Source organism: Triturus cristatus, chromosome 6, assembly GCF_964204655.1.
Source record: "Triturus cristatus chromosome 6, aTriCri1.1, whole genome shotgun sequence".
Lineage (NCBI taxonomy): Eukaryota > Metazoa > Chordata > Amphibia > Caudata > Salamandridae > Triturus > Triturus cristatus.
The window spans coordinates 1139231306-1139245934 of record NC_140589.1 but is presented as its reverse complement, the minus strand read 5'-3'; the positions used below and the strand labels follow the sequence as shown (position 1 = coordinate 1139245934).

At 42.1% G+C, this 14629-nt stretch overlaps 1 protein-coding gene across 6 annotated transcripts in view; it reads right to left on the bottom strand.

Annotated features, from left to right (window-relative positions):
* ENTPD6 (ectonucleoside triphosphate diphosphohydrolase 6) overlaps nucleotides 1-14629 on the bottom strand; it is a 227917-nt gene that overhangs the window by 78677 nt on the left and 134611 nt on the right. For all 6 annotated transcript variants that reach the window (XM_085612057.1, XM_085612054.1, XM_085612058.1 and 3 more), the window contains exon 9: nucleotides 11375-11439. In XM_085612057.1, the coding sequence (XP_085468183.1) occupies nucleotides 11375-11439 (65 nt within the window). The remainder of the gene's footprint in view (nucleotides 1-11374; nucleotides 11440-14629) is intronic.

Sequence of the window (14629 nt, the reverse complement as noted above, 5' to 3'; positions counted from 1 at the left end):
CGGCAATCATTGATTTCTCCACAGCGTTTGATAGAGCTGATAGAGTAGATCTGCTTTGGGGGCCACGCCTCATCTTCTGGAACTTATTATGGAGTTGCACATGGAAACCTGGAGCCAAATTATGATATGATAGGAGGGACGCAGGGTTTATCAAGTAAGGTTAAAACTTACAATGGTCTTAAGAAAGACTGTCTGTTGGCTTCCCTTTTGTTTGCTTTCTAGATATTTTATTCATCAGGCACCTTAAGTCAAGTAAGGGGCAATCCCCCCAGAATTGGTGTGATGCCTATTGGCTCCTTACTATAAGCCGATGACATAGCCAATATGGACTTGTCTCCCATCGGCTTACAGCGCAGTTTAGTAGCACTGTCAACGTATGCCAATGACCATTTTATGAAAATTAATATCTCCAAAAGCAAAGTCCTGAATTTTAGTAAGAAGGGGTCAAAACTAAAGAGGAATTGGTATCTGGGTAGTGATAAACTTGAAATAGTGGATTCATACCTCTATCTCGGAAAGGCCTTTCAAGAATGGTCGGAACAGCGATCACATGAAATTATGTGCGAACACGACTCTTTCTTAGGCCAATGCCCTGCAAAGAGTCTATAAAATTTGTGGGAGACATCATTTTGGGCATGTCATGTCAGTTTATAAGGCCATAATCCCCTCCCCTTTAAGCTACGCTTGTGAGGTGTTGGGCTTGAGTTACTGGTACTCTTTAGAGGGATTTAGGGACAAATCTTTCGTCAGATTAATAATTTGTATACACTTGCAGCTCCCTATGCTTTGCGCCTGGAGTCCGGCTTATTATCCACTTATGCCTGCACCCTGGCTGTTGTTTTGATGACTGTACTTTACAGGCAGCCTTGAAGGTAGACATGTTTTACCCGTTGAAAGAGCGGAGTTCATTTTTTAGGTCTTTTGAGTGGGCTAAAGAAATCTTAATCTGAATGTAGACTCCGTTTTGCCCAAGTCCACTCTGAAGTACTTATTAAAAGGTTCTATATTTAAAGTAAGCGGAGATAGAGAAATTGCCCAATGTCGGCCATAACTGCATAAGTTATGGTGCAGGAGAGTACCCTGTGGAACAGACCCCAGCCCTATTTAATATGGAATATGCCTCCTGGGATCAGAAGGTTGATATTATTGTTGAGACTGGACCCGCTCCCCTTGCACATGATTAATGGCATTTGGGACAAAATCCTAAAAAAATGACAGAAGTTGTGAGCTGTGCCAGACTGGATCAATTCAGTTCCTCAACCACGTAGTTTGTGTGTCCTGTGCTACAGAATGCTCATCGCCATTTTTTAAGTTGGCCCGCAAATTTGTATTGTCTGCCCCAAATGGAATGATCTGTAATAGGATTTATACATTTTTAAGATCGTTTTTGACCATTATTAGGGTTCGGTGTTATATCGGTGCGTGAGCGAAAGTTAATGTAATGTTTCACCCAAATGATTTAATTTCTGGATGTCCGAGTCCAACAAGTACTTAATCTTTTGGATTTTCATTCCATCTTTTTTAGGGCTGTGTTTCCTCATATATGCTGCTATTTGCTAAGGCCGCAATTATAATTATATATTAGCGCATTTTGCACTATGTACATCACACTTTATAATGGTCGAAAAAGAAGTTCGGGAACATGTTTTCAGAACTATTTGCCATTCTCTTCTTGGAGTTTTATTTACTTTGGGAGGTTGGGATTACCTAACCATATTATGCATTTTTTAGGGTTGGGTGATCCGAAATGTGATGTTTGTACACTTTTTTATTACACTATGTTTGTTAATATTTTAAGCGGTCGTACCTAAAGTTGTAAAGCTTATTTTCTCAGGATGTCATACAAGTCGTTGGCTTATATTAGAGAGTCATCATTTTTAGATGATGTATGTAGTGGACTGGAAGTTTTATATTCTCTTTTAACTGTTTATTTTAATATGTATCATGCATCTTTGTTGTATTATTGCCTTATGTTATGTGGACCTTCAAACGAGTGACTTATCATAATAAAAAAGAATTGAACTGAGCTTCAAAACAGTGGTGGCAGTCAATAACTGCAAGTAAACATATATCTGGGTTTCTCAGGTCCTACAGCCAGAGTTGTCATTTGCAAAGAAAAGACAAACAGCCAATGGTTCTGGCAGATGCAAACCTACACTTCCTCTATTTATGATTGGGTGGGTATTCCAGATAAGATTTAGAGGTATGAGTATTTAATTTTACTTTTTTTTAGAAATAAAGTGTGTATGCAGTTCTCTCCTTCACAATGGAGTAACAATTGGCTTAAAAGAAGGCAGGCGCATACAAGCCGTTTAAAACTACTAGTAAACAATTGTTATGGGAGTACTTGCTTTATGCCTGGCAAACAGACCGAAGAAAACACACCACATTTTAACAGATAATAAACAACTCATAGCCTTGGAGTCTTCAAGGAGGATTGTGAACTCACAGTGCATTGTGGAATTACAGGGTTCTTCATGGTATACCACCACTATAACAGTAAAACACATGACCATATTCTTCCATTTCATTGAACTGATCACTATATTGCATGGTAGATCTAGGTGAGTAAATGTGTAAGTTAGAATCCAAATTATATATCTTTATATTGATGATGTAGTGGATGCATTGTAGGTCAGTATAATATCTCTTAATATAGTGTCACACAACCATTATTGAGTGCTGAAAGCCACATCTATGAATTGTATGTGATCTGTGAACTACTACTGATGATAGATACACCACTAAAGGCAATCCACAGGGCGGTTCAGCATCTTTCACTGTTGCTCAAGATGTCCACTACTGCATTTGGTAAAACGCTGGTTATCATTAGAAAAACATGTTAGGCATGCTTTGGCAGATATGACTTATTTTATTTAAGCGATCCAGTTTGTGAGCAGCACTGGCTTCTGTTATCCAAGCAACAATGTTGGCCAGCACAGTGCTTGAAAGGAGGGTGACTGGAAAGCAAAAGCACAGCTTGTTTGAAATGTAAGAACCACAACATGCCACAGTTCTTGTCCATAAGGAACAATGTTAGGGTTCAATTGCCTTTAATACTCCTGCAAATTAGTCTCGACTGAACAATAACAAACACGATACTCAGAAGCTGAGGTTCAGAAGCAGAGGGAAAAAGGACTGTGACATGCCATGCCTGGAGAACATGGAGGTCCATCAATTCTCGGACTCCAAGGTTGTCCAGGATATTAACCAAAGCATGTGAGCAAATATGTATATGTATTTTGGAAATACCTGTCCAAACAATGAAATCTCCCAAAACAAAGGGGAACTTCAAGGTATACTACAGATTCTGAGCTAGAAGAATAACTACTAGGAAATTCTTTCAAGAAAGGTAAGCAAAGCTTCTAGCAGTTCTGACGTCACACAACACTATATGATTTTGCAGAAGGATGTTGTAATCAGCCAATAAGATGCCAAGAAGTGGGTACACTTAAGGGGACTGGTCATTCAAGCTCCAGTAAGGGCAAGAAGCTGGGACAAAATCTTTGCTAAACATAAGGCTGCTTGAAACATCCTTGACAACTGATCTGACACCAAGCAGGGCTCTAAAATTTGATAAGATAAAGTTGCAAATGAAAACCAGGCAAGAGAGCAGAGAAAGTAGGTTAGGCACAGGCACGGAGATTCAAGGAGGGCTCAGAGGAGAGGTGTTCACTGAGTACATACACAATCGGGACATAAAGGGCCTTCCATGCGAACCCCAAACTAGTTCTGGAGGCCTTTATTTCCCACACATACAGCTATCAGGCAAGCTTAAACGTCACAAAAAAAAATGCATGGCAAACCCTCACCCCCCAACAAGGACGAGTGAATGCTACAGCACGCAATGCATTAGTGAAGAGGGAGAGCTGCATGCGTTGTGTATGAGTGACGGTACAAAAACTATAGGGGGCCAGGATCCAGGGCCACTGAAAGGCTGAAACATGTCCAACAGGGAGATGCAGGAGCAATAACCATCCCTGGCATCCAAACGGATGGTTGTAGGTTGGTCGTACAAGCATTCACTTTTGGGAGCTGACATTTCTTTCCCTCAACAAACTTTGATCTTGAGCAGGAAAGAGAGAAAAAAACACGAGAGAGAGAAGGAGGAAGAAAGTGGTGGAAAAACAATAAGAAAGAAAGCAAAGCAGGGATGAAACCGAACCAGGAAGAGTGAGATAAAGAGACAGGCAGTGTCTGTTGGTGGATTAAAGAGTCATGGAGTCAAGACTTCACAGCATTGGTATTCTGCACCCCAATCCTTTTTTTTCTGAACTTTTCATTTGATGTGGAGTATGAAAAACATACCATGTTTTCAAAACAGAATACAAAATAAAAACAATACAGCTTAATTTCGGAGGACGCACTTCTTCATACCGGATCTTCATTATACATGTACAGATTGACTGCAGCCCCTGGTACCTCGCCGGTACTCCCCAATTTTCCGATCCAGTAGGCCCTCCCCTCCAATTTTACATTAGGTCGCACAATGGGGACCAGATTTTTCTGTATTTTGCTGGGCACACCCTGCCCAGATACACCCATTTCTCGATAGCAGCCAGAAATCCATCACTCTAGCAGTACACTAACACATCGCTAGGCCAGATGGAGATATTTTGTTTCAGGGAATTTCCCCTTTTGGCAGTCAATAGGCCCAGTGCCACCAACTGCTGCCCAGCCTACTTTTCATCCCACCCCGACTTTATTTCTACTATAGCCATCTGGGGGGGTCAAGTCAATGTATATGCCAAGCACTCTAGCCAAGACTGCCTGTCCTTCACCATCTGGATAGGATTGGACGCTACCAGAACATGTGTTTAAAGGTGGCCTTGTGCAGGCAGCAACTTGTGCAGTATGGCGTGGGATTCCTTCCAATTGCATGCAGTTGTAGGTAAACCCAATGAAAATAGTTAAATTGAATGAGAAAGTCTTGACGCTATCACCAGCTCCCTGGGGCCTACTTTGGCTTCCACACAGTCTCCGTGAGTGACCGCAGACCTTCTCCATACCTTCCCCTATGTGTTCCTAATGGGTCAGGCAGGTTTACTATTAGTGTTCTATAGGTGAAAGAAATTGCTTTTTTCCCTTGCCCTTCTATAGTTAAGAGGGCTAATCTCCAGCACCTCGTAGAGGCACATAGATGATTTCGTCATGGCTTTTCAGATTTGCAGGTAGCAGAAAACTTGTGTTTCATGGAGCTTAAACTTCTTTTGTATGTGATCAAAGGACTTAATATGACATGATTCCCCTATGTCACCTATCTTAGAGATCCCATTGGCATCCCAACCCCAAAAACCACTCAGTTGGACGACCTCTGGTAGCCATTATCCGTGCTAGAGGGATGCTTTCTCGTGACCCTCCCATGCCACCTAATGTCTTGCAGTGCGCAATGCCAGCAATAAATCATATTACGGGACACCATCCAAAGGCCTCTGCTTGTTTGGTACTGGAAAGTTGCGATATTAACGTTGGGAGACCCACGAAGAACACTTGCAGTTTGAAAGCTAACCAGTCGTTTATGGGTAACAGCTGAGAGGCCTGGTTATAGTTTGATATCTGCTAGGCCTACCCCTCCGTCAAAGGGGAACTGTATACATTTTTCAAAGGCTACCCTAGGTTGTGCCTCAGACCAAATTAAATGTAATAATGGCTTGTAATGAAGGAAACAAAAAAACAGGGAGGGTGTATGGCTAGTTCTGAAGAAGATACAAACATTGGGGTAGGGCAATCATTTTAAAAAGGGTCCCTCGTCCCATTATTGTAAGTTGGCCGACCTTCTGATTTATGTTGAGCTCCAGCGGGGTCAAACAAAATATACATTCCCAAGTATTTAAAGTGGGAAGCAAGCTCCTAATGTTCACCAGTTTGATAGTGGGTTGCTACCTGGGAAAAGAACTGACTTCTTCCAATTGACCGTGAGGCCGGCGTCCTCTCTGTAGATTTTCAAAATGTGCATGAGAAGGGGGACAGTGCAGTCTGGAAGTCCCACTTAAAGCAGGGTATCATCAGCATATACTGCTATACTATCTTCGTGGTCCCTGTGTGTCTGTTTGCCGCAGACTTCGTTGTCCATTCCAACCCACGTTGATAGGGGTCCCACTACTATTGCAAATAAAAGTGGGAAGAAGGGACAATCCTGCCGCGTAAATCGGGAAAGGTGAGGATAGTACTCATTTACCCTAACTGCTGCCCAGGGTAGTTTGTAGAGAAGTTTCACGCAGGTTTTAAATATGTGGCAGATAGTGCTTCTTTCAAGAACCCCATGTAGGAAGGACTAAGCAACTGAGCCAAACGTCTTCCCAAAGTCAACTGAATGGACTTCTTGTCGTTCTGTAAAGCGCTGTGCTAAGTCCAGTGCTACTTGCAGGCAGCTGCAAGCAAAGCCTAGTTGCTAGTGAGTCATAAATCCATTCCGGCCCAATTGACTAGGGTTCAGGTCACTTCCATAACATGATTGGCCAGCACCTTAGCTAGTACTTTGGATTCAGTATTTCGCAGGGAGATTGGTCTATAAGAGGTGCAATCTGCCAGATGTTTGCCTTGCTTGTGAATTACAACCACGTGAGCTCCCCTCATATCATATGGTAGGATTCCCTCTCTCAGGGATTCTCCATGTAAGAGGCGCAGCTGTGGGGCCAGACTTACCGCATACTGTTTATAGACATTTGACAGGGACGTTTGGGCCTTGGATTTTGATCCCGAGCATACCGCCTGTTAGAAATGGGGGTCTCAAGTTGGCAGTGGTAGGTACCTTTGTCCAAAGAGGGACCCTTCTTCCTAGTCAGGGTAACAGGGATACACTTCTGAAAATAACCCCTGCTCATCCCCTAAGTAGCTTGGCCTAAGCAGACAGGCTTATCTTAGAGGCAGTATGTAAAGTATTTGTGTACACATACAGTAATACAGTGAAGACACTACAAATTAACACCACACCAGTTTAGAAAAATAAGTAATTTTTATCTAAACCAAACAAGACCAAAACAACAAAAATCCACAATACAGTACTAAAAATATGATTCTTAAAAAGGTAGAAATAGTTCTGTTCCAAGAAAATGTTGGATGCGATACTTTTACACAAGGTACCATGGATGCGTCGAAAGCAGAAAGGGTTGCCTGGGAAGGTGATGCGTCTGTTTCCTGCTACGGGAGAGGTGATGCATCGGTTCCTTACTGCTGCGCAGGGGAGGTGATGCGTTGGCTCCTTACCGGAGAGGAGGTGATGCGTCGGTTTCTTACAGCGTGGGGAAATGATGCGTCAGTTTCTTACTGCGTCCCCCAACGATGCACCAGACTTGACGCTCTGATGTGATGTGTGACAATACGGTATGATGCGATGCGTGAAGACCCGGGATGCACTGCGATGATTTCAGCCGCGTCCCCTCAATGTGTCGGTTCTTTCAGAATCGGTGCGGTGATCTCGGACGTCGGAGATCGGTGCACAGGATTCATCACATGGCAGACACTTCAGCCCCGAGCAGGCACTGCGTCGATTCTTTGGCGGCGGCGATGCGTAGGAAAATTCTTCTCACACTTTTTGCGATGCGTAGGAAACAGGCGATTTGTCAGTTTTTACAGTTCTTGCAGTTTTCTGTCCCAAAATAACCACCAGAGGTCCAGAACACTGGCAGGCACCTATCAACAAGTCAGAACTCCCAGCAAAGGAGTTCGGGGGGTACTGGGGTGAAGTCTTTGTGTTCCTGAGGATTCAAAACAGGGGGCAAGCTCTAATTCAAGCCCTTAGAGATCTTCCTCAAGCAGGGGACACAGCAAAGTCCTTCTCTTTTCCTTGGCAGAAAGTAGCCACTGCAGGCCAACCCCACACAGCAAACAACACAGGGGCAGTATTCCTTCTCAGTTTCTCCAGCTTTTCTCCTTGGCAAAGGTTCCTCTTGATTCCCAGAAGTAATCTAAAAGTCTGCGCCTCTCTTTTTGTAATACAAAATCCTCTGTTCTCTGTGGCAGAGAAGCTCTTTGCCTAGCCAAAAACAGTTCTGTCCTCTCTGGTGCAGCTTCCTGGCAGGAGGTGGAGACGGCATTGTCCTTGGCAGACCAGGCCCATTCAGGTGTGAAAGAAATCTCCTCCCCATACTCTGAAAGCAGCCCGGGGTCTATTCAGCCCAGCCATGACTCACCCTCTAAAGGCAGGATACACTCCCCGTGGCTGTCTGAACAGAATTCACATCCCCAGCCCCTGTCACTCCAAAGCCAGACTGTCAACACACAACCTAGCAAAGGCACATTGGAAGGTTAGGCAAAAAAATACCTAATTCCCAAGAGTGGTATTTTCAAACCCAGAATGTAAAAATCACCCTCACTAAAAGATGTGTCTTAACATTCTGAGTTCAGGCATATCAAACTTTATTTTCCTATCTTGTTCCCATGGGCAATAATGCTAATAAGATGTTATGAGCAAACTACCCATCCTATCCTATGGGACAGATAGCCTTACAATAGTGAAAAACTAAATTGCCAGTATTTCACTATCAGGACATGCCACATACATCATGGCATGTCCTACCTTTCACATACACTGCACCCTGCCCACAGAGGTACTTTGGGCCTACCTTAGGGGTGACTCACATGTAAGAAAAGGGGAGGTTAGGGCCTGGCAACTGGGTGCACTTGCCAGGTCGACACGGCATTACTAGACGGCACACAGGCACTGCAATAGCAGGCCTGAGACCTTGTTGCAAGGCTGCTTGTGTAGGTGGCACAACCAGTGCTGCAAGCCTTCTAGCTGCATTTGATTTACAGGCCCTGGGCACACACAGTGCACTGTACCAGGGACTGAGTAGTAAATCAAATATGCCAATCATGGAATCACCAATCCATAACAATTTACAAATGGAGCACTTGTATTTTGGCACTGAACAGCAGTGGCAAAGTGCCCAAAGGATCTAGACCAGCAAAACAAAATCCATCACACTGTAAAAATACAGGAGGCAAAGAAAAAAATACAGGGGAAACCCACGCCAATGATGCCAGGTCTAACACCACCAATCACTTTCATAATGTTATCCTCCAAGACCGGGATGTCCAATGGCTCTCTATCCTCCAGTAGAGCCTAGGAGGAGTCAAATCATTGATAATAGTGCTGTTCCGCGTCTGCTCCCTTTTCCACATATAGTGCCTTATAATAATCAGCAAAGGCTTTTGCTAAATCCTAGTGGTCATAAACCAAACCACATTCCCAATTCTGTACGCATAGGGAAATCCTTTCTGCCTCCATGTTGGCTAACCAATATATCAATTTACCGAAATTATACCCAGCTTCATAGACCCTGTATTGAGTGGCCAGAACTTCCATTCTGACCTCAGTCCAGAGTTTGGTTTTCAGTGTCTACCTAGCCACCTCCGACCTATGGGGTACAGGCGAGCCAATACCAAATGCAAACCAACTCCTCTTAAACTTATAATTGAGTCTGTTCACATTCCAGTATCATGCACCATGGAAATAGACACAAGAGAGGCTTAGCCATACATTTCCAGATCGACCCCATTGAGCTGCGTAAGAACACAAGAGTAAACTCATAACCAAAACCAGGGCTGGACGGAAACAAAAAGCAGCCCTGGCAAAAATGTTCAAACCGGCCTGACGCAATCTTTCTTTCCATCAATCTATTCTCTCTCTTTCCTTCTCTCCTCGCTCTCTTCTCCCTCTACCCTCATCTTCCCCCCAATCTCTCTCGAAGCGTCCCCCTTGAGTTTCTAAGCAAAGTGACAAAGGCATCAGGAGCAGCTCTGGGCTTTCAAAAATGGCCTCCACGGGCTCCAGCCCACCGGGGAAATTCCTGCTGGAATAAAAGCCCTGACTTGGCCCTAACCAAAACCAATATCCCGAACTACCCCATACTTCTGAAACTGAAGCACTTGTGACGCAATTAAATTTAAAAGTGAGTTAAGTGAGGAGGAGCTTTCATGATTTCCCTGTCGTCGTGCTATAAAATTAAAAGTTAGTCAGTCAGCGGTCATCAGTGGCAATACTGTGTGTGACATTCAGCATGCTGCTTAGTTCCAAATCAAGTTGTCTATCTTGCGGGCTAGTCTTATCACTCGCCTCCGAAGAGGAAGCCTACTCCGCCACATCCGACCGGTGGCTTTTTTCTCTGTGGCGCCTGCATCTCACCCTTCTCAGGCTCATTCAGGAGGAGCAGGAAGGGGCCCCTAAGCTGTCCCCTCCCCCCAGGTTTTTGCCCACATCTTAATCCGCCTCCTCCGGGGTTTCAAAGAACAGTGATTTCCTTTGGAACATCACATTCAATCTGGTGGGGTAGAGGAGCAGGAAGGAGATTTGCTTGACCTTTAACTTCAGCATGACTTCAACAAAGGACCGGAGCGGTTTCTGAACTTTGAGAGTGTAATCTGGGAATAACAATACCTTGGCTAAGTCACAAGTCAGCTATTTTTTCAGCCTGGCAGAGCATAGGATAGAGTCAATAAGGGCCTAGCAAAAATGTAGGAACTCTCTATGAGTCATTGAACACAAAATGGATTGTAAATATTCAATGTTGACGTTTTTTATGCTCATGCGTGCAGATTTTTGGCCTTCTTAAAAACACATTTTTTTACCTTGTTTAGATCTAAATTTTAAATGCTATACAAGAACATTTTTACAACGAGAACAGTTTTAGCTTGACACTTTCAATGGAGGTGTAACAGACATGTTTATGTGTACTTCTGTATGTTCTCAAGATCTTTATAAGCCATTTGATTCACATTTACTATGAAGGGGACGTTGAGATTGACTTTAAGAAAATTCTTTTTAACAATTGTATTCTGAGCAAGGTGCTTTATAAACAGAAACAAGATTACTAACAAAAAATATTTGTTTTTCAAAGCAAATGTTGACAGGGGGTGGATATTTTACTTGCAAAAGTGAATGATGAAACACGTTAGTGTCTTCTTTTTTCTGACAGATTATTTTCTTGCTGCACCTCCGAAAACATATTTACATAATAGAAAAGTGCATTTCCTGGAAAATCACATTCAGCCCATTTTTCCTCAAAACAGATTACCTGACTTCCAGCTAAACTAAACAAATGTTTCATAATTAAAACGAAAACAGAACATTTTCTTCTAGTTTTAAGTTTTAAAATATTTTAGGATACCATTTGACTCAACACAAGAGAATTTGGTTTTACTCAAACCCACTGAAGGATATAAACTGGTTAAGGATGACACCATTTATACAAAGCACTAGTTAACAATCACATTTATCTCTTAGCACAGTTCAATAAAAGAATGTTGACATATTCGTTTAGAGAGCTTGCTGTACTTGAATCCCCTCTATGCACCAGAGCTGTATGAAACTAAAATCTTCAACTGTAAATACAATAATTCCACAATTACTAAAAAAGGTAAATATATTACGTACATGGCAGTCCTTCGAAGCCTCCTAATATTTTGAGCCTGGCTGACATTAAACCAAGTCCGAGATAACTGTAAAGAGATCAAAATATATTTAATCACAAGCATTACTGCATTTGACTGATGTAAACACTTATTTTCCTAAACGAAATAAATGCACTGAATAAACTGCTTTCGGAAAATGCTATATATTACTTTATAAAAATATTAATAAAACACCTGCAAACTACAGTTCTTCGAAGTGTACATGTATCATCTTTTTGACACTGTCAATTTTGATGACATACACTGGTGGTGGATTCCTAGTTTAAACTTTATTTTGGTTCCTACAGGGAGATCTTGGAGCACCAGTGTAAGGAGGATGAAGTTAATGGAACAGTACATATGTTTTTTTAAAGAGTAAATTAGTATCTTGATAAAGGGTAGAGAGGAAACATTCGAGCTTACTAGTAGAATTTATCTTGAGCACCAATTTATGTTCTATCTGAGAGAAGCCTAACGTCTACAACGATGATTTAAGATTTTTAAAAGTATGTAAAGCAGCTTTAGCTTACTCTGCTATGTTTTCGATCTGTAACGTCATGAGCAGATGCAAGTCATACCACATGCCTGTATGTGATTTCATAGAAAAACTGCTTTATGGAATACCATCACTGAGAACCCATTTCAACTAAACCGTTTAATGGAAATTTGAAGGATGAATGATATTTACCAATGCATAGAAACAAATTCATAGAATGACAGATAAGGTCTATTGTTCCTGTGGTTGTTCAATTAGATGGCAACACATTCCTTAATAACTTGACCCATGCTCAATAGACTTGTGACTGTAGTCTAAAGTTGAACAGAGGTTAAAGCTCCTCTTTAGAAGGTTTTGGTAGAGAAGTAATTTGTCCAGTCTTTGGGGTGGCTGAGATAGATCCTTCTTTTAAGGAGCGGTTGAGCACCAACCATTACTGTATAATTGAAGAAATCTACAAGCTTAATTCTAAAAATGCATTTTGGTGTTTGTAAAGCAGTACTCTAGTAATACAGCTTCATATACTACAAAACGCAATTCACAAACCTGTGGCTGAAGATCTCCACTTCTACCTCTCCTATCTTGTTTGTGCAGAGCGCCCTATCCCGGTTGTGTAGATCTCTGCATGCATAGGTATCTGTTTTAGAACTGAACATGTGTAGAACGACAGGGAGTGGTCGAAAAATAGGGAATAATTACTACTAAATAGAAGGGGCTTTGGGAAATTTGAGGAGGGATTTACGTAGGGACATGCTAATACAAAGCACGGACCCACATAGGAGTAAGACAATTGCAATTTACAAAATGAACTTTGAACTCTACTACAATCACAATAGGGACAAAAAAGGACTTAAACCTACTCCATCCCAACCATGGAGAAAGTTATGCAGCACACATGGCCAACCACTGGTACTGCAACTCTCTCCCACAGAAAACAATGGAGAAAGGCTAGAACACCAACACCCTATATGAAACGATGTACACTAAATTCTAAATTAAAAATATACATACATATTTTCACAGTGGCAGTGGCTAGTGTTTAGCTATAGTTCAGCTGTACTTTCTATTGAAAAGTCATTTCTAGAGCTGCCAATAACTAAGCCTAGTAAAGTACGGTCCGATATTCCATATTTAATCTAGTTCTGTGCAGGGAACAAAAAGGTTAGGGGGGGAGGGGGGAACGGTCCAAAAAAGATTTGTTTTCTTGTTTTAGCTCCCACAGGAAAATGGGTTTCTACAAAACCACTTGGTATGAAAGTAGAACTTTACTGACAAAGTAAACTTTTTTTGGTTTGGTCTAAATCTGTTGAGTAGTTTTTGAGATATTAGTGTTTGGAAAAGGTGGCGGATAGGCTTGAAAAGGTTTAAACGGGTTAACATTTTACAAGATCATAGGCTCCCTGGCACTATCCACACATCAAGATGGGAGGTCGGGTGAATTTAAACCCAGGGAGCACCTAAAAATAGACTCCAGTGTCAGGCATGTGGCCGGCCTTGGGGTTGCCTCAGTATGTATGGACCACCAAAGAAACCTGCACTGAGGCTCAAATAAACTGTCAAAGCGGGCGCAATCCATGACAGGTTGGTCAAGTCCTTGACACACAGCACTTTAAATGTGCACATCAACTGCAGGAAACTGGAATCGGCAGTTGATCTCAAACATGTCAAAGGTGGTACAAGTGAAAAGGAACCTACACAGGCTATACCAGAGGACTGTCAAGCAGAAAAAAACAGAATGAAAACAAAAGAAGAGTATAGCTATGCAAATAAATGCCTGATCATCTGGCGCAACCAAAAAGGAATTGATGCACTGGTAGGTTACAGGCAGCAGCACGGGCATGCAAAACCAGGCTCCCATTCAAATGCTAGCTCTGTTCTATGCAAGGTTTCTGACATTGCTTGGCCTTTGGTCTCAATGGGTCTGCTGAAAACAGAATGGACACAACAGAATGTGCAGTTTCTGGAAGGGCATCTCGTTCAAACTTGCATCAGTACCTACTCCTTCAATACAAATGCTACAAGAGGGACTGGTGAGAGGTCAGAGAATGACAGAAAAGAAGCGACAGGAAAGCTACTAAGAGTGCAAGAAATGCTTCTGGCTGTTTTGTGTGCGCCCACATTTTAGGGCTAGGAATGCTATCCGATTCCAGGATGCCCCCAACTTTCCACTAAGTAACAGGGAATTAGTGCAAGGATGAGGAATGCCACAACTGATTCCCATTGCAACTCTTCATTAATTCCTGATTCAGAAGGAAACACAATTTCAATACAAATCGGAGTTGCACAAATTTGTAATGGGGTCCTTAATGAAGGACGTTTGTGGATGCAATCTAGCTCCCTTGTGAATTGTTTTTTTTCCCAATGAACACACAGAGAACATGAGTTTTAGCTGTGGCAACCAGTTTCAGGTTTATTGAGGCATTAGAAAGCTTTGACAATTAATAAGATATTAGGCTATTGCCAATGTAAACGTTGTTGGAACTGTCAGTTCTTCAGAGAGTAGTAGCATCAACAGGCTACTATTTTCATGGTTAATAATCCCTAATGTGGTGAAAGAAAAGTTTTCCAAATTTCCGAATTGGAATCTCATACTGTGTTTCTTTACTACTTTTGCAGACGTTCAATCAGTAAAACTGGCCTGCAACAATTACACATAAGTAAACATACGTTTGTCCTGTCATATTCACCGAATGGTTAAAATGGTTTCCACAAACATTTTACCTTTGAATGGTTAAGGTCCTT